This window comes from Monodelphis domestica, chromosome 1 (genome assembly GCF_027887165.1).
Source record: "Monodelphis domestica isolate mMonDom1 chromosome 1, mMonDom1.pri, whole genome shotgun sequence".
In the NCBI taxonomy this organism is placed as follows: Eukaryota; Metazoa; Chordata; class Mammalia; order Didelphimorphia; family Didelphidae; genus Monodelphis; species Monodelphis domestica.
Genome location: NC_077227.1, coordinates 632,072,728 through 632,091,723, shown reverse-complemented (window position 1 = coordinate 632,091,723; position 18,996 = coordinate 632,072,728). Strand labels below are relative to the sequence as shown.

General features: G+C 36.7%; 1 protein-coding gene across 1 annotated transcript in view; it reads left to right on the top strand.

Moving 5' to 3' along the window:
- The window catches only part of PLEK (pleckstrin), a 33,642-nt gene extending 21,093 nt beyond the window's left edge, over positions 1-12,549 (top strand). Inside the window, exons 4-9 of the mRNA XM_001382104.5 lie at positions 1,287-1,378; positions 1,732-1,916; positions 2,877-2,981; positions 7,154-7,237; positions 8,197-8,266; positions 10,005-12,549. Coding sequence (XP_001382141.2) covers positions 1,287-1,378; positions 1,732-1,916; positions 2,877-2,981; positions 7,154-7,237; positions 8,197-8,266; positions 10,005-10,141 — 673 coding nt within the window. The 3' untranslated portion in view covers positions 10,142-12,549. The remainder of the gene's footprint in view (positions 1-1,286; positions 1,379-1,731; positions 1,917-2,876; positions 2,982-7,153; positions 7,238-8,196; positions 8,267-10,004) is intronic.
- Positions 12,550-18,996: the final 6,447 nt, after the last annotated feature.

The following is an 18,996-nucleotide window of genomic DNA, read 5'->3' as shown; positions in this document are numbered from 1 at the left end:
TGAAGCAGCTCAGTGACTCTTACCTTGGCCTGGAGTCAAAGCAGTGATGTTTGGCTTACCCACCCAGAGGTTTTCACAGCCCTGACCACATTTACTCCATTTGTATGAATTTCACCAAAAGAAAGCCGCCTGTGTTCTTTAGTAGCCCACATTTCTCTGAAAAATACCCTTAGAAACTGGTTTTTGGTGACACTTCCTCACTCCCACACATGATGCTCCCAAGAACTAATGGAGCTGTTTAAAGGGACACACCAGGGTGGATGCTGATAACTTGCCTATCAGACTTTGTCCTACAGAAAAAAAAAAACAAAGGACTTCCTCCAAGGAGATCAAATGAACAAAAAACAGGAGGCACGTTGGGCTTTTGTGGTCCTTCGACTTCTAAAGGAGTCAGAGGGAGCCGCACTGCTGACCACAGCTGTCAGAGAGGATGCACAAAGAATGGTCTGGCAAATATCAAAGGGGGAGCAAGGCAGGAAACTCTCTCTCTTGTTGCTCAGTATTCCTGTGATAGGGCTCCCCACTTAATTTCTAAAATAACAGTAAACCTCCTCCACACTTCCCTCAAAGTCTTTATCTTTCTTCCTTCTCCTTTATTACTCTAATTTCCACTTAGAGAAAATCTAAAATAAATTCTTCATGTGTGGTTGAGAGTTATCATATCTCCCTGTAAAGGGACTAGACCAAATGCTTCCTTCACATTTTGAGTCTGAAATGCTAGATGCCAGCTAGCTACAACCTTTTCTTTTGCATGTTAGGAGTTATTTTTGTTCATCTGTTCAGTTTATTCATTCAGAAAATACTTGAGTGCCTACAATATATCATTGTGCTAGGTGTGATACAGGATATAAAGTTATGCTAGCCCAGTCTGCCCTCAGGGTGCTTCTGATTTAATCAGGAACATGAGGTATATACACAGATATTTAGTAATGGAAACTTCAACTGGTGGGTAGCATAATGGAGAAAGAGTTAAATTGGAGCCAGGAAGTCCTAGACTAAAACCCTGTGTAGAACTTACTGAAGACATGACCACATCATTTGATCTCCCTGAATCTTCATTTTCTCCTCTGCAAAGTGGGAATAACAATATTTATGGAAGCTGCCTCACGGGATTGCTGTATAGCTTAAGTGAGATAATGTATGTAAGGCACTCTTTGCAATTTAAAGGACTCTCTAAACATGAATTATTATTGTGCTTACCCTCTTCAGGGATGAAGGGCAGTTGGAGAACATCATAGATCCATCCTTCTCGTTCATTCCTTTTTTCTGTTTTTTTTTTTGCTCAGTGCCTTATATTTATCCATGAAGGATACTGACAAAGGAATCAAAGAGCTGAAGCTAGAGAAGGACAAGAAGGTGTTCAACCACTGTTTTACAGGTAAAGACCTAGATTTCCCATAACCCTAGTGTTAGGAGATGTAGTCACAACTAAAATGACAATCATTTAAAAATAAGAATGACTTTACCTATAATCCAAAAGATTCTTATTTCTCTCTTCTTTCCAACCCAGAGAAGACGCCAGATTTCTCACCCTGAGATGTTGTCAAGGAAAGCACAATTTTCCTTGGCTGATTTTATTTTTTTAAATGATGGAGGGTTCATCTTTTGGGATGACTTAAATATAGTCTTGGTGAGGAATGGAGATGGATGGTGTGATCTTCTAGGATCCTTTCCTGCCCTTTGATTCTGATTTTGAGTCACTAACTTGATCATTAATTTTTCCTTTCTTAGGAAACTGTGTGATTGACTGGCTGTTATCTAAACAATCTGTCCGGAATCGTCAGGAAGGTCTCATGATAGCATCTTCATTGCTAAATGAAGGTTTCCTACAGCCTGCTGGGGACTTGTCCAAAAATGCAATTGAAGGAACTGCTGAAAACTCCTTCCTTGATAACCCTGATGCTTTCTACTACTTTGTAAGTGGGAAGAGTTACCCATACTTTCTTATAATGGAGGTAGTCCAACCAGATCCCAGAGAAGTTCTTGACTTTTTTTTTGTGTCATGAACTCCTTTAGTAGTCTGGTGAAGCCTAGGGACCCCTTCCTAGAAGACTGTTTTTAAAAGCAGAAAATATACTGAATTACATAGAAAACCAATTATATTAAAATAGAGTTATCAATTTCTTTAAAGTTCACTGACTCCAGGTTAAGATCCTCTATTCCAAACAGATGTCAAATCATATCCATCTGTGGGCCAAAGGTCACAATTCTTCAGAAAGAACCTAGTCCATGGAAAACCCCAGAGCATGATTGAAGATTTCTCTTTCAAAATACATACCCACTTGGAGGCCATGTTATACAGACAAGAAGAGATTTTTTTTTTTCTGGGGATTTTGTCAGTTCTATTTCTTATCTGGGTTAGGGCACAGAAATTTGGTGGCTACATGCAAGAAATACCTTCCTGAAACTGAAGCAAACTTCCCAGACAGAAGGTTTCAGTTCAATTTGGGTGATGTTTCATTGTTGGTCTCATTTTCCTCAAACCATTTCTTCATTCTTCAATGAAATATAGGTCAATATTTCTCTGGGAAATTTTCTTTCTTCAAAGACTACTTTCTCCCAAGCTACTATTTTTTCACTGTTACAAAACCAACAAACATCTAGGACATTTCCCCCCCTCTACCACTTGCTGCTTTCTATATTTCATTGAAGAACCAACTTCAGGAAGGGGGAAAAGTATTTTTAAGAAACAAGGAGAGACAGAATATAAAGGAGGGATATAAGAAGTAACATTCTACGGGAGTGGCTTTAAGGTTAAGATTAGGGTAAAGGTAGCACAGAAGGGCAGAGGGAACATTAAAATGCTAGATATTAGAAAAGTAAAAAAATAATGACAAACCTGTGATATGGCAAAATCTGTGTTGGTTTCCAATTAGGCAGACAGTGGATTCTTCTGTGAAGACAATTCCAGTGATGATGATGTGGTTCTGAAGGAAGAATTCAGAGGAATAATTATTAAGCAAGGGTGTTTACTGAAGCAGGTTAGTGGCCAATATCATTCTCTTAGATCCTTCTCCTACACTGAATGCTCTTTTCTCCTACTTTTTCTTCTTTCCTCTCATTCCTGAAAGTCTATTAGTGGCTATCAGTGGGCAGGAGTCACAATGAGGAGTTCCACTGGAAGTTAGATGCCTACAGAGTGGAAGGTAAGGCAAATGACCAATGATTGACTCTAGTAATCTAAGAGGAATAATAGCAGGAAGGTAAAGTGGGGAAAAAGAGAGACAACTTGAAGTAGGGCAGAAGAAGCCATTACCTTTAAAATATGTGCAAATAGAAATTTGATATACTTGAACTACATTTACCTAGCATCCTTTTAAGTTATGTCCTCACTTTGTGTCCTGACGTTTGGGAGATACCTTTTGTTGCACAAATACTAAGAGAAAAAGAAGGCAAAAAATGAAGATATCATCCCCTTATGTGATGGAGAGGGACAGCCAATGAGATAACACCTTACATAGACTGGCCATTAAATGTTAAATTAATTTTTGGGTAGAGCTATTTAATACTAAATTTATAATTATCTTTATAATAAATAAATAACCAAGGAAGAGGAACATACAGGTGGGAAGGATTTGAAACCAAGTCAGAGAAGTGAAATATTATTTAAATGAACAATCTATTTTCACATCTGTAAGCTAGCAATGATTATTATTGTGAGAATCAAAAGAATTAAAGTGACATTTTTTGGAACATACGAATTGTGGAGAGTTAGTCAATTAATAAATATGTATTAAGGACCTATGAAGTACCAACATTGTGCTAAATGCTGAGGATACAAAGACAAAAATGAGAGAGTCCCTGTGCTCAACAAGCTAACATTTTAATAGGAGAGATTTCTTAGTATTGGAAAATAACCTTTGAAAAGTCTGTATTCATGTCACATTTGAACTGAGAGGGAACATAATGATGTGTTGGATATGAGATTAGATGACTAAAGACTGGATTAGATGATTTCTAATATCCTTTGTCATCACCATTACAACTATCTCCCGTAGAAGAGATCTCCATCAGAAATAAGAAAAGAGGGAAATGTTCATAGATGAATGGGAGAAAAGAAAGAAGGGAAAAAAAACCTGGGACTCTTTGTGGTCACCTAATGTTAGTTGAGGTTTTAGAGTCTTTCATATAATGTTTTGCATATGCAATCTTATTTGATCATAACAACTTTGTAGGGGTATGAAGTACAATTATTATTATTACTGTTTTAAAGATGAGGAAACAGGCTTAGAGAAGCCAAGTAAAATTACATAGCTAGTGAGTTACAAAGTCAGACTTTGAACCAAGATCTGACTGCAATTCTTTTTTCTTTCCACTACAACACTTCCTCAGGAGAAATTTAGTTTCTTCTTCCTTCTAAGGCAAGTACTGATCACAGTTTAAAAGGCAAACAGGAGGAGCAGCTAGGTAGCTTTGTGGATAGACAGCCAGGCCTGGAAATGGAAGGTCCTGAGTCAAATGTGGCCTCAGATATTTCCTAGCTGGGTGATCTTGGGCAAAACACTTAACCCCAATTGCCTAGATCTTACCACTCTTCTCCCTTGGAACCGATACTTAATATGAATTCTGAGACAGAAAGTAAAGGTTTAACTTTTAAAAAGCAATCAGGCTACTGCACTATTGTTGATTATAATCTATAGATGCTTAAAGGAAGTTTCATGTTTTAGTAAATCAGGTTTCTAGTAAAGTGCCATAACCCAGTGCTAGTCCAAAAGGACCAGATATTGGTATACTTGATTTCTTCATCCTTTTTATTTATGCCATTTATCTCATTGTTTTGTTCTGTAATTATTTGTTTGTTTCTCAGATTTTAAGTACTGTCAGGCAGGGGCTGTATCTAATATATATATATATGTGTGTGTGTGTGTGTGTGTGTACAAATATATATATATATATATATATATATATATATATATATATTTGTGATTCACACAAAGTCTTGCACAACCTGGGACACCCAGCTGGTGCTCAATAACACTGATTGGACTGAATGCAATTGAAGATGAATGGATGATGATATTTTAAAATTGAGCATGAATTAATTCTAGGAAATAGTCCAAAGGCCCCAGACACTCATATTACAAATTGCTGGGTCATCCATATCCTACTACCTCATACCAGAAGTGACGACTCAATTGTGTCACACTGTGAAGCAACTGAAAGTACTTAAAAGGAAACTTGGTTGGTACCCATTGCTTCCAAAACCTCCTTGTCATCTTCTTCATAATAATGATTCACCACAAACAGGAGGAATGACCAGCAGTTACACAGGAGCCCACACTAATTGTCTAGAAGGAAAGGAAGAAATGATGACTACAAAAAGTTGTCATGCAGATTCAATCAACCAATTAAACACCGTTTAATTTATTAAGTGCTTACTATATGTCAGGCACTGTACTAGGCACCAGGGATGTAAAGAAAAATTGAAGACAGTTCTTTCCCTCAAGAAGCTTATATTGGGCAAGGAGAGATAAGAAAATGTACACATCTATGGTTTAGAGAAGAGTGAGGGGAAGATACTGGCAGGAAAGTACTACTTCTTATAGACAGAGGCACTTGGGCTGAGCCTTGAATGATGCCAAAGTTTCTAAGGAGAAGTGGGGAAGGAGAACATTCCAGGAATGGAGATGGTAGATAGAGTGTTGTGTGCAAGGAATAGTAAGGAGGCCAGTGTGGATAGGTTGCCGAGTTCATAGAAAGAAGGAGGAGAAGGGGTCAGGTTTTTAAATGATTTAAACATCAGAGGAGTTTATATTTGATCCTAGAGCTAATGAGGAGCCCCTGGAGTTTATTAAGGGTTCACTACATTAAAGGCAATGGGAATAATAGGATCATAGATTTTAAGTCTTTTTGTTGTGGTGGTGGTTCAGTTATTTCAGTCCTGTCTAACTCTTTGTGACCCCATTTGGGGTTTTCTTGGCAAAGATACTAGAATGGTTTGCCATTTCCTTCTCCAGTTCATTTTACAGACGAAGAAACTGAATAAAAACAGAGTTAAGTGACTTGTCAAACACAGCTACTGTCTGAGTCCAGATTTGAACTTGGGGAAAATGAATTTACCTGACTTTAGGCTGGGTACTTTATCCACTGGGCCACCTAACTGCCCACTAGAAGAGATTTAAAGGGCGCCAAGTTAAAACCCTTAATTTGACAAGATAAGGAATCCAAGACACTGGGAAGTGATTTGAATGAAGTTTCTTGTAGGCCTTATCAACTTCCATGTATTCAAGCATCAGCTCTATACAATTGATTCCAAAACATATACATTAAATAATCTTTCTCATAAACTCTAGACATCCATTATTATATAATAATAATAATGATGACTAACATTTATATAGCATCCTGCTCTGTTCCAGACCCTGTGCTAAATGCTTTACAAATATAATCTTAATTGGTCTTCATACCAACCCTGAAAAGTTCATGCCAGTTTTATCCCCATTTTACTGATTAAGAAACCAAGGCAAACAGTTTAAGGCACTTGCCTGGAGTCACACTGTAGTAAATGTCTGAGGCTGAATTTAAACTGAGGTCCCCTTGACTTCATGTCCACTATTCTATCCACTGTACCCTTCCCCTACCCCATGTGGGGTATGCTGCCCCTTTCCTGTAAAGAGGATGTTCAGTAGACAGTTAATAACATCAAAACAACTCATTATCTTCTTCCTTAAACCCATCTCTTCCACAACTCTTGCTGGCACCCATGTTCTCAACTGGTGAGTGATCTTTGACTTCTGCTTTCTCTCACATCCATAGCCAAGCAATTGACAAGTCCATTTCCCCAGTTACCTATCTAGTTGCTGTTCAAGGTTTTGTCTTTGTCATCTCTCACTTTGAATAAATAGTCTCCAAAAGGGTGTATTTGCTTCTAGTTTCTCCCCACTCCCAACCACCTCATCCAAAAACTGCTTCTTACTCCCCTTCTGCCTCATTCCCCCAAGGGGATATAAGTTCCCTGATGACAGAGATTGCTTCCTTTTTAGTTTTTGAGTTCTGCATATGGTATCTTATAGGTGGCAGGTGTGTTCCAAGCATTTATTTGTTGATCAAATGACACCTGTTGCTAATTTCATGTCTTGATCCTGAGTTAGGACCTGGTGATATTGGGCTGAGAATCTTATTATTTCTCTTTGTGTGATGATTCTGGGTGCAGGGCCATCGGAGGAAGAACTGGAAAGTGAGGAAGTTTATTCTGAGGGAGGATCCTGCCTATTTGCACTACTATGATCCTGCTGGGGTGAGTGCCATGGTTGCTGTAAGGTGTTCAAATATCATTCTTAGGAGGTACTCTGTAGGCAGACATTTTTATTCTTCTGATTCCTCTCTACCCTCCCAAATCCTCTTACACACCTTGGAGAGTCCTTCCAACTCGACATGTATGTTCCTCTGATCTTATGGATGCCTCACCCTCATCATAACCTCACAGCTTTCTCCAGCTTCCTACTTTCCTCCAACCCTTACCTCAACCTCCGCAGGAGGAATTTTCCTCCTATTATGGAGCTGCAAGGGTCATTCTTTAAATGAACCTATTACCTGGGGGCAACCAGTTCTCAACTTAAACTTTCATTTTTTCTGAGATCAAAGTTAATTTCTCCATGTCATATGTTTCAATGAGTTCTTTTAATGCAACTTTTCTTTCACTTAAATTTAATTAGTTTTGACAATGGGGGTGGGGAAAGAAATTTAGTCTAACTTTTAGCTTTTGACTAAATTAGTTAACAAGAAATGTGCTCTAGCCAGGTTTAATTAGAGGAGAACATTTTGATTATTTAATTTAAACAGTTTTCTCTATTACTGTTAGGAGGTGTTTGGTCCAAAGTCTTAAGCCTCCCCTAAGGAGATAATTTCTCAGGCTCTGTTCTTGACTGAAGAATAGTATTCTTTGATTATATCCTGTGACCTTTTAGGTAATAGATGGGCCAAGGGGCCCAAGGACTCTGTAGGAAATGTGGTCTAGTCTTAAACTCTCCTACTTCTTCTTCTGGTTTCTCCACTAATTTGAACTTTTTTATTAGGGAAGTGCCCTCTTTTACGCAAGACTTGTTTACATCTTTCAGGACACATGCTCCACTGCCCCTCTAATCTGATCCTGAGCTGTCAGGTTTCTCTTCTGTATTTTTCTTCTGTGTGATTTTTCATTGATTGGACTGAAGTATATTGTATAGATTTTGTAGGCACAATGTTCTCCTTTTTCAGGGAGAAGAGCCACTGGGAGCAATTCACTTGAGAGGTTGTGTGGTCACAGCAGTGGAGAGCACCCCTGATGGTAAGAACAATTTCTCCCTTTAGAAGTATAGAGGGAAGGGGCACTGGATTTGGAGGGGGTAGACCTGGGTTCAGATCCAGACTTTGTTACTCCCTAGTAGTTAGGTGGCCAGGTACATAGGAGTCAGAAAGACTTGAGTTAAATTCTGACCTCAGATACTTACTAGCTCTGTGACCCTGGACAAGTCACTTAATCTCTATATGACTCAGTTTCTTCAACTGTAAAATCAGGATTATAATGGTATTTATCTCCCAGCCTGGTTGTGAAGACCAAATGAGTTAATTATTGCTGGCATATAGGAAATGATTAATAAGTGCTTGTTTCCTCTCACTGCATGTGTGACTCTGGGCCAATCCCTTACCTCTCTGAGCCTTAGTTTTCTATCAAAAAGTAGTGGGGTTGGACTGGATGATCTATGAGTTTTCTTTCTACTCTGAGTATATCATATCTATGCCAAAAGTTGATTATTAGCAAATATGTATTTATGCCTATATAAACATTGTCTCAAAGAGGTCAAAGCTTCCCAATTGTAGCCTTGCCTGTCTAGCCCCAGGAACGTTACAAAGTTTTATATTTATTTTTATATATTTATATTGGTAATTCTGAGGACCTTGCTTAAACTCATGAATGATACTGAACAAAACCTGGAGTCTATATAAGGCAGCCATATTTAGCATTGATGTTACCTAGTTTAGGTTCTTCTTATTTTAAATTCATTTTATTACATGGTCCCTTAACATTCTTCAAGGTTTTGTAAGGAAGTCTTTTGTATTTACTGACTAAGAAATCCTCTACTGGGGAGGCAGCATGATGTAATGACAGGAATATTGGACTGGGGGTAGCTTACCTGGATTCTGGTTCTGTCTCTTTCATGAAGTTGAACAAGCAACACCTCTGGGTCTTATTATCTCATCTACAAAATGAAGGAATTAGATTAGATAATCTCTGAGATCCCTTCCAATTCTAAAATTCTATTATTCTGTGAATAATATAATCATAGACATTTAAATTTAATTTACTAGGTTTACAGTGGTTCCATGGAATCAATGAGGTTCAACAAAAGACCAGTTTCCATTTCACTATCTGGTACTTAGAGACATAAAGTATCTTGATTAAAATATTTATATAAATAGACTTTTGATGTGCCCAACTCCTCTTTGCCTTTCATCACCAACCTTATTTAAATAAGACTCTATTCAGATTCTGGGATCAAATCTTTGACTGGTGAGGGAGTGACTCTGAGACTAGAATTATAGAGTTTACTGCAATATAAGTCTGCTTACTTTGCCTTAGCATTCTAGACACAAGGTAATTAAAATGAGTGCAATGGACAAATGAGTGCACACCCATGGCTCTTCTATGGAAAAAAGTTTCATTCATACAAATGAGAATGTGATTATTATTAACTGAGAAAAGCAGAGATTTCTGATTTGTTAGAAAAACTGATATTGATTAACAGTTAAAAGGATTATGTGCATGTAAGAAGTGACATATCCAAATGGACATTCTTTAACTTCCTTAGTATTTTTATAATAGGACAATCAAAATTGGAGAGTTAGAAAAATCACGTTCTTAAAAATATACTTTTACGTGTTCTTAAAAGAGAAATTGCATGAAAATAGGACAAAACACATTCTAAAATCCATCTCGGTTGTTGTTCAGATATGGGGGATTGGACCAGATGACCTCTTCAAAGGGCCTTCCAATAATTATGATATTCGTTTTCTATTCCCTTTAGCTAAGAAGAGTGGTGATGAAAACCTTTTTGAGATCATCACTGCTACTGAAATTCATTATTTCTTGCAAGCAGCCACTCCTCAGGAGCGCACAGAGTGGATCAAAGCCATTCAGGTGGTCTCCCGGACTGGAAAGTGAAAAAGAACCTTCAGCACTTGCAATTCTCATGGACTTAGTTGTTGAAGTTTCTCCCCAAACCATCCAAATAGGAGGAAAGGAAGACCTGGGCAGAGGGCGTTTGGTGAAATTTATGAATGTAATAAGCTCTCTTTTTGATGATTCCTGTGTTCTAATTCCTACCCAGGCCCTTTTTTGTTCATCTTTCTTTGAGCAGATCCAACTACTTTGTGACCATGGGAAAATATGGGGTCCCATTTCCTCATCTGCAAGAAGATAAGGGGAGCTACATAATCTCTAATGATCATAACCATGATGGCAAAGCATATATTCCTCCTCTGTTAGATGAGAGTACACAGTTCTTCCAAATGTGTTATAGATCTGATGAGAGACTGCTTCCTTTTAAAATATCCCTGAAAAATGAGTTTAAAAAATGGACTAGTCCATCAATAGTTTTTTTTTCCCCTTTGCTTATTCTTCTCTTTCCCTCTTCTTAGGGGAATTTAGGTGAATAAGAATAGGTGAATTTAGTCAGTTTGCCTTATTTACCTTGGGTAGAGGTATTTTTAGGCCTGTATTAAAAAAGGATTTCCCCTCCCAGAGAGATATTGCATAAAATAGAGATTCTTTCTTTCAAGAAAAAGGAGGGAGATAGCTAGGTAATTCAGTGGCTAGAGAGCCAGGCTTGTAGATTGGAGGTCCTTGGTTCAAATCTGGCCTCAGACACTTTCTAACTACGTAACCTTGGGAAAGTCACTTAACCACAATTGCCTGACTCTCACCACTCTTCTGCTCTGCAATTGGTACTTAATATTGATTAAAAGCAGAAAACAAAGGTTTAAAAAAAGAAGAGAAAAATAGTATGTCAGATAGTATTTCCCAAAGAAGTACATATTTTACAAGGGAATTGTACTCTGCTGACCAAGTAAGGACTTATTCTTTCATATTCTCTTCCTAAAAAGAACTGAGACTCTAAGTACCAAAGCTTTTTTTTTTTTATCTTGGTTCTTCCAAATTTATGTATAAAGCAAAGTTTGTCTTTGTTATTCCCAGAGTCTTCTTATACTCCTTCCCATATTAAATGTCAAGCATACTTTGACTTCCTATTTTTTCCTTATTATCAAAACTGAGAGGATCAGATATTAGTTATTTTCACTTTTGTGTGAATTTGAGTCAATTTATTTCTTCTCTCATGTAAATTTACCTTAAATCCTCATCTGTGGTTGTTGAATAAAGACTTTTCACCTGTTAAAGGATTTTTAGGCATTAGTGATAGGTGAGAGGAATTTGGGGCAGGTTTAGATAGTCTGAAATCACACTGAATAAGTTGGTACCTATAATATGAAGCTGGTACTGATCCTAGCTCAGGACATCCTTCTCTTTGTTACATTTAGAGATTATATCTTGGCAACCAGGTGGCTCAGTGGATTGGGAATGAGACTCAGAGACAGGAGATCCTGGGTTCAAATTTGGATTCAGGCATTTCCTAGCTATGTGACCCTGGACAAGTTACTTAACCTCCATTGTCTAGTCTTTACCATTCTTCTGCCTTAGACTCAATATACAGTATTATTTCTAAGATGTAAAGTGAAAGTTAAAAAAAAAAAAGAAAAAAAGATGATTATCTCTTCCTACCCTTCGTGTTATATTTGATTCTTAAAATGAAAGGGAAAATGACCCTAATATGTGACATTATACTTCAGTTGTTTGTTAAGATGTGCAATGGTATGAATTCCACCCACAGACAATAGCCAAGACCCTGGCCACCCTCACTGATATACAACTGTGTCCCAATGGAACATTAACTCTCTAATTGGGTCTTGGCCTATTGGGAAATGGGAAAACCAGAGTTTTAAAACTATTCACAGTGGTGGCAGTGGATGTTGTAGAGAAAATCTTCATTACACTAACTTATTGCACTTAGGTCTTGCATTTATTCTAGGCTTACAGACATCACCTAGCGCCATCTTTCTGATTAACCCTGGAAGACTCCCCATGAATCCTTCTCCCTATTCATGAGTCCAGTCAGGGAGAAGCTGCCACCAAAGCCTTTGTTTGTGGCTTTAACTTCATCCACTAATCTGTGATTCTGCTTCAGCATATCTTACAGTAAAACTGGTAGTTTCAAGGTGGCATTTTCAGAAAGAGAGGGAAGCAAGAAGTCCTCTTTCCTTGTTAACCTTTTTACTGCTCACTTCCCCTTGTCTCCTGCTCCCACTCCATGACCAATCTTATGAAATCCTTGATTCATATGGCCCATCCCATATGTAGGGAGATAAGTCTGTGGTTCACAGCATTTTTCCAGTGGTATTCTTTTCTCAAACATGCACAGTACTTTCTTTTCATTCACAAATGGCCTATTTATTGATATGTAGTCAAAACTTTGTGTTCTATAGAAGTGAAATAAACATGGATGTTTATATATCTCATTATTGGTGTTATGACTAGTTTTTATCTTCTCATTTTGGATTCCTTCCATAAATTCATGATATATTTATTAAGTAGAAAAGTTTATAGTATTTTTATGGGCATATTCCTGAATTCTTTTCTGCATTTTCATGGTGATTCAAATTTGTGAAGGTTATAATTTGAAATGACCTATCAAGTCCCATCTTATCCCCAGGGAGATAAGTTGGTGGCTTATAGCATATTTTCTGTGGTTTTCTCATCCAAAACATACAAAGTGCTTTAAAAAAATTAAAAATGGCCCATTTATTGATATATAGTCAAACTTTGTGTTGTTGATAGTGGAGGTCCATTTATCTCTCAAAAACTGTCAGCTCTGCTTTGTATCTCAGGGAAAATATTACGTAGAAAGTAGCTTGAGGACATGAGATAGAGCTATTTAGACAGTCTTCTGCACAAATTAATATTTAAAATTAGCCCTGATAACTAGTTTCCTGGAAGGAAAAGAGGCCATGAAAATGCATTAACTCTTTCAGAACCAGATAACCTATCAGACCAGAGGAAGATGGAATTTCTTCCCAAATACGGCATGTTTGTTTCCCCCCTTTAAATTGGGAGTTCTTTGGGGACAGGAACTATCTTTGTGTTATATGTAAGTGAAAACACATGAGTGCAGGCACCACATAAATACAAACTATTCTTTTATTTTAAATTAAATTAAATTAAATTAATTTAATATCAATTGATATTAAAATTGCATATAATTGTAGTTATAACACTTATGGTTAACTTGAAACTGTTTCAGTTGATTGAAATGGATTATGTCCAGGGAACATAAAGGACATATTCTTCAGGTTCCTAGCTTCCATATAGTAATAATTTCTGACACATAGTGCTTGTTCAGAGTATCTTATAGACATTATCTCATTCAATCCTCACAATAACTCTGTTGAGATAGGTGTTTTAAAATTCATTGGATGAGTGAAGAAACAGATTCAGAAAAGTTAAAGTATTTGTTACTAGGGTCACACAACTAAAAAGAGTCTTGCTGACTCCAACTTAAGTGCTCTGCCTTCTGTGCCATGTTGCTGCTGCTTCTTTTTACACGTATATACAATTTTTAATAATAATTTTCTGACATATTACCTGACATCTTGGAGTTATGGAGAGGGGTTGGAGGGAAAGAGAGAACTTAGATCACAAAATGTCAGAAAACGATTATTAAAAAGTTGTGATTATATGATTGTAATGGAATACTGTTATGCCATAAGAAATGATGAAAAAGATAATCACAAAAAATCTGGAAAGATTTATATGAAATGATGCAAAGTGAAGCAAGTAGAACCAGAATACCTTTGTATATGGTAAAAGCAATAAAATACAATGATTAACTAAGAATGATTTAACCTCTGTCAACAATGCAAGGGTCCAGGACAACCCCAACAGACTAATGTTGAAAAAGGTTATCTACCACTATAGAAGGAACTGACAGACTCTGAATGCAGATTGAAACCTACCACTGTTCACTCTATTTCCTCCATGAATTTTTCGCTAGTGTAAGCAATATGTGTCTTGTTTACATAATTAACATGGAAATGTGTATCATACAGTCACATATCACAACTTGTCTGCCATTCCCCAACTGATGGACAATCCCTCAGTTTCCAGTTCTTTGCCACTATAAAAAAAGTTGCTATAAATATTTTTGTACAAGTAGGTCCTTTCCCCCTATTTTTGATCTCTTTGGGATATAGACCTAGTAGTAGCATTGCTAGGTCAAAGAGTATGCACAATTTGATGACCCTTTGGGCATGTTTCCAAATTGCTCTACAGAATGGTTGTATCAGTTCACAGCTCTACCAACAGTGTATTAGTGTCCTGATTTTCCCACATCTCCTCCAACATTTATCATTTTCTTTTTCTTTTTTAATTAGCTAGTCTGTTAGGAATGAGGAGGTACTTCAGAGAGGTTTTAATGTGCATTTTGTAATGAATAGTGATTTGGGTCATTTTTTTTTCATATGACAAGACAGTTTTAATTTTTTTATCTGAGAATTTCTTGTTCATGTCCTTTGACCACTTGTCAATATTGAGGTCTTTGTTAGAATCACTTATATAAAATTTTACCCCCAGATTTTTTGTTTCTCTTCTAAGGAACATTTCTTGTCATTTGTAGACAGTGCCAAATCAGAGGAGGAAGAATAGTTAGTTCCTCCAGTATCTAGTTCCAATGAGACCAGGTTTCTGATAGCTAAACTAATGTGTTGCCAACTAAATGGCTGATATTGGCATTTATGGGTACCCTCACTGTCCTTACTATATATAGACCTATGGGAGCATCTAAGCAAGGTGGGATCTTAGAAGACCCTGCCTGTGATTATGATGACATGTTATCACCTTTACATGGAATAGACAAGAAGATATAATTTTTAAAAACCTAGGCTTTGGAGATTCAGGTTAGAATTGTACAAAGTAAAACTCCCTCAACTTTTTATTCTTGATCTCCACTTCCTGGCTTTAAATCTCTGTGGTCAAAAACAGAACAATTAAGTAAGACTTATTTCAAAGAAGGAAAACAAATGGCAGAATTTCAAGATAGGAAATAATTGAGAAGTTATGGGTTTAGAGTCTGCTGATGGAAAATGAGCAATGTGACTTTCTGGTGTAAAAATCTAGTACCTTATTAGAAAGTAAATATAGGAATAAAAGCATGAAGCCAGAGCCATTCTTATATGTAAGTAGAATAGACATCTTCATAGTTTTAGTGTGAAATTATGTTAATGCTATCTAATATGTATATATATACATATATACATCTCAATAGATAATACTATGGTAATAATCATGGCAAAATAGTAAATGTTATATATCTATAATTAGTATCATATTTAAACCAAACTTCTGGTGAGAAGACTAAGTGAGTCAAAATAGTGGTTTTCAAATATGTGAAAAATCTATCATGTTTCCATAGGGACAAAAATATTCTAGGAGCACTTTTTGAGATAGCAAACAATTAGAAACAAAATGTATATTCATAGATTGAGGAACAACTCAACAAATTGTAGTGTATGAACGTATTGGTATATTATGGTGCTGTAAGAAATGATGAATGTGATCAATACCGAGAAGTATGGAAAAACTACATTAATTGATGTAAAGTGAGCAGATCCATGGGAAAAATGTATACACAATGATTGCAACAAGAAAAATATTAGCATAGTATCCAGAACTTAGGAGGCACTTAATGAATGCTTGTTGACTCCAGTTAAATGAAAAGAACCACATACAAACCCCATATAAGTGAATGCTACAAAATTATAAAGAACAAGCCTGGATTAAAAGAAAAGAGAAGAGATGTCTCCATCTGACCCCTTATAGAAGTGGGAGGTCCAGAAGTATAGTATATTTCCTAAGTTTTTAGCCTTTTTAGAAAAAATCCCTTACCTTCCATCTTAGAATCAATACTATGTTCTACATACATAGTATTCCAACACTGGTTCCAAGGTAGAAGAATAGTAAGGGCTATGCAATGGGAGTTAAGTGATTTGCCCCAAGTCACATGGCTAGGAAGTGTTTGAGATCAAATTTGAACCCAAGACTTCCCACCTCTAACCTGGCTCTTAATCCACTGAGCCACCTAGCTTCTCCCTTTAGATTTTTTTGATGTATTCATCAGTTACATTGATTTCTTTCCTATTCATTTTGATTTTTTTTCTTTGAAAATGATATTCGGTATATGGATAACCCTTTGAGAGGGGAAAGAAGAATAATGGAGGAAATTTTGATAATAATGAAAACAGTCAATGAAAACATTTTTAAAAAGTCTATTCTATGAGAGACAATCCATATGGCTCACGAAATAAAACTGGATCAATGATTAAAGGAAGAAAATATGAAGCACCTATTATGTGTCAGGTGCTTTACAAAATATCCTTAACAGCTCTTTGAGGCTGCTACTATTATTTCAGATAGGTTAACTGACTTTCCCAGGGTTTTAGAGCTACTAAATAGCTGAGACTAGAAAAAAAGTCAGGACTTCCTGACTCTAGGTTTAGGGTGAAAAAATTTGTTTCTTATATCTCACCTAAATTTCTCATGGTATAGCACAAATCTGTCTCCTCACTATGCCAACTAATTGTCTAAAAACCACAAGAGATATCAAACAGTTATTCAAATCTGGAAGGGGGTGCCTTATGAACTAGGGAGACCAACTTCATTAGAGGTGGTAAAGCAATGCACAGATGATTACTTTTTATGAAAATTAAAGGGAATATTTGTACCTTAAAAATTAGTCCTTCCTACTTAGATTCTATAACAGTATTTTATGACTTTGTAGAGTACTAGATATGATAGTATGGTGGCTGAGCTGAGTCTAGAATTCAGGTTAGTTCTCTTTCTACATCACACAGCATTGTTCTAGTTTAGCAAGTAGAAGGAAGACCCTTATTAAGATACTGAGTATCAGACTGGGCCCTCCAACTACAGAAGGACATAAAGAGTGTGGAGAGGGTTCATGCAGATTCTAAAAAGAATGATTAAAGATCTGATAAAAAGAACTTATGGGGAAAGGTTAAAGGAACTATGATCATTTAGGTCTGGAGAGGAAGAAGGAAAGATTGACTTGATATAATGGTCTGCAGGCATATAAAAGAAAGAGAAAAGTGACTAGCTGCTCTGTTTCTACAGAAAAAAGAAAGAAGAGAGACATTTATGTTTATGTTGCAGCCTAAAAGATTTATATATAGATATAAGGAACAATTTTTCACCCTGTTGGCCATTAAATGTTAGCAGGTATTTGCCCCCCTACTTTGGAGATGGGTTAAAAATAAGAAAAGAAAAGAAAATTTCCTTGCTGGCATTTAAAGGTAGAGTAGAAAGTAATCTCTATGGAATTAATGTAAAGGCAGCAGGCTGGCCTTGATGATTATTAAAGGTCTCTTCTGCCCTTATGAAGACTGGAATTATTTGAGTATTTGTGAATCCCTCCTAAATAAGGAAGTTCAAAGCTGAACTGGCATTAGGAGAGATAGATAGGAGGAGGAAGGAAGTCATGGGAAAGCTGACAGCTTAGAATAGCCCAACTTTAAAAATATTGTCGGTGTCTAATTTGGCTTAATTTTAGGACAAAGGAAAGGCTGGTTAAAAATGATATCAAAAAGCAGAGGGAAGAGGGGAGAGGCAGTTTTTCAAATTTAATACATTTTCAGTTTCTTTTTATGAATAATAATAGTAAATCATATTTATGCAGTGTTTTGAGGGTTACAAAGTACTTCACGTACATTTTCTCATTCATGCCTCATAACCACCCTATGAGATAGGCCCTCTGAATACGCTGTTCCCATTTACTGATGAATAAACTGAGGTCCAGAGTGACTGTCATACTATAATCACTAATCCCGTGTAATTACAAAGGAAAAGTTCATACACCTGTGGTCTTTCTCAGTCTACTGAGATGCCTGTGGGACTCCAGATAGATTTAGTGAGAACTTATGTAATATTTTCATGCTTATAAAGCAATTAATATCATTTTATAGGAGGCAGCTAGGTGACTCGTGGCTAAAGAGCTGGGCCTTCAATCAGGAAGATTTTGATTTGGTCTCAGATACTTCCCTAGTTGTGTGACTCTGGATAATCATTTAACCTCTCATAAAGGATCCATTGGCAAACCACTCAATTAACTTGTCAAGAAAACTTTATGGATAACTATGGTCCATGGGATCACAAAGAGTCTAACATGACTAGAATGACTGAATGACCAAGTATTTTAGATACATTCTCTCATTTGGTTCTCATAGCAACCTAGGTTCTTATTCATTTGTTGTTCAATTATTTTAGTTACACCTGATTCTCTTTGTGACTCCATTTAGGATTTTCTTGGTAAAGATACTGGAATGGTTTGCCATGTTCTGCTCCACCTCATTTTACAGATGAGGAAACTGAGGCAAACAGGGTGCAGTGATTTGCCTGGGGTGTCTGAGCTAGTGTCTGAAGCTGGATTTGAACTTCTATCTTCCTGACTCTGAGTCTAATATGGCACTACTTAGCTGCCTAGGAAACAAAATAGAATCTTCACTGCTTTCATCCTCTAGTCTTTTCTCCCCCTGTAGCTCATACTTTACCATGACAATTGAAGCCTTCTACAATAATAACTGTATCCTACCTTTCCACCCACATTTCCCATTGGATCCTTCCATGAACTCTTAGCTCTGACTACTGGTTATTCTCCCAGAACAGTCCTTGCATGCATTTCTCCTCTAAGCTTTTGATGATGCCGTTTCCCTTACCCTGAAAGTCCTTTCTTCTACAAGTATCTTTCTCCTCTGATTTTCTAGGGAACATATGGTCTATAGCACTCAGCCTGTATGTTGTGCTGGTATATTGCTAATTTTTTATGAATATTTCAAATTTTCATATTGCTAATTTTTAATGTGTGTTTTATGTCCCTCACAAAGTTATAAATCTTAGAGAGC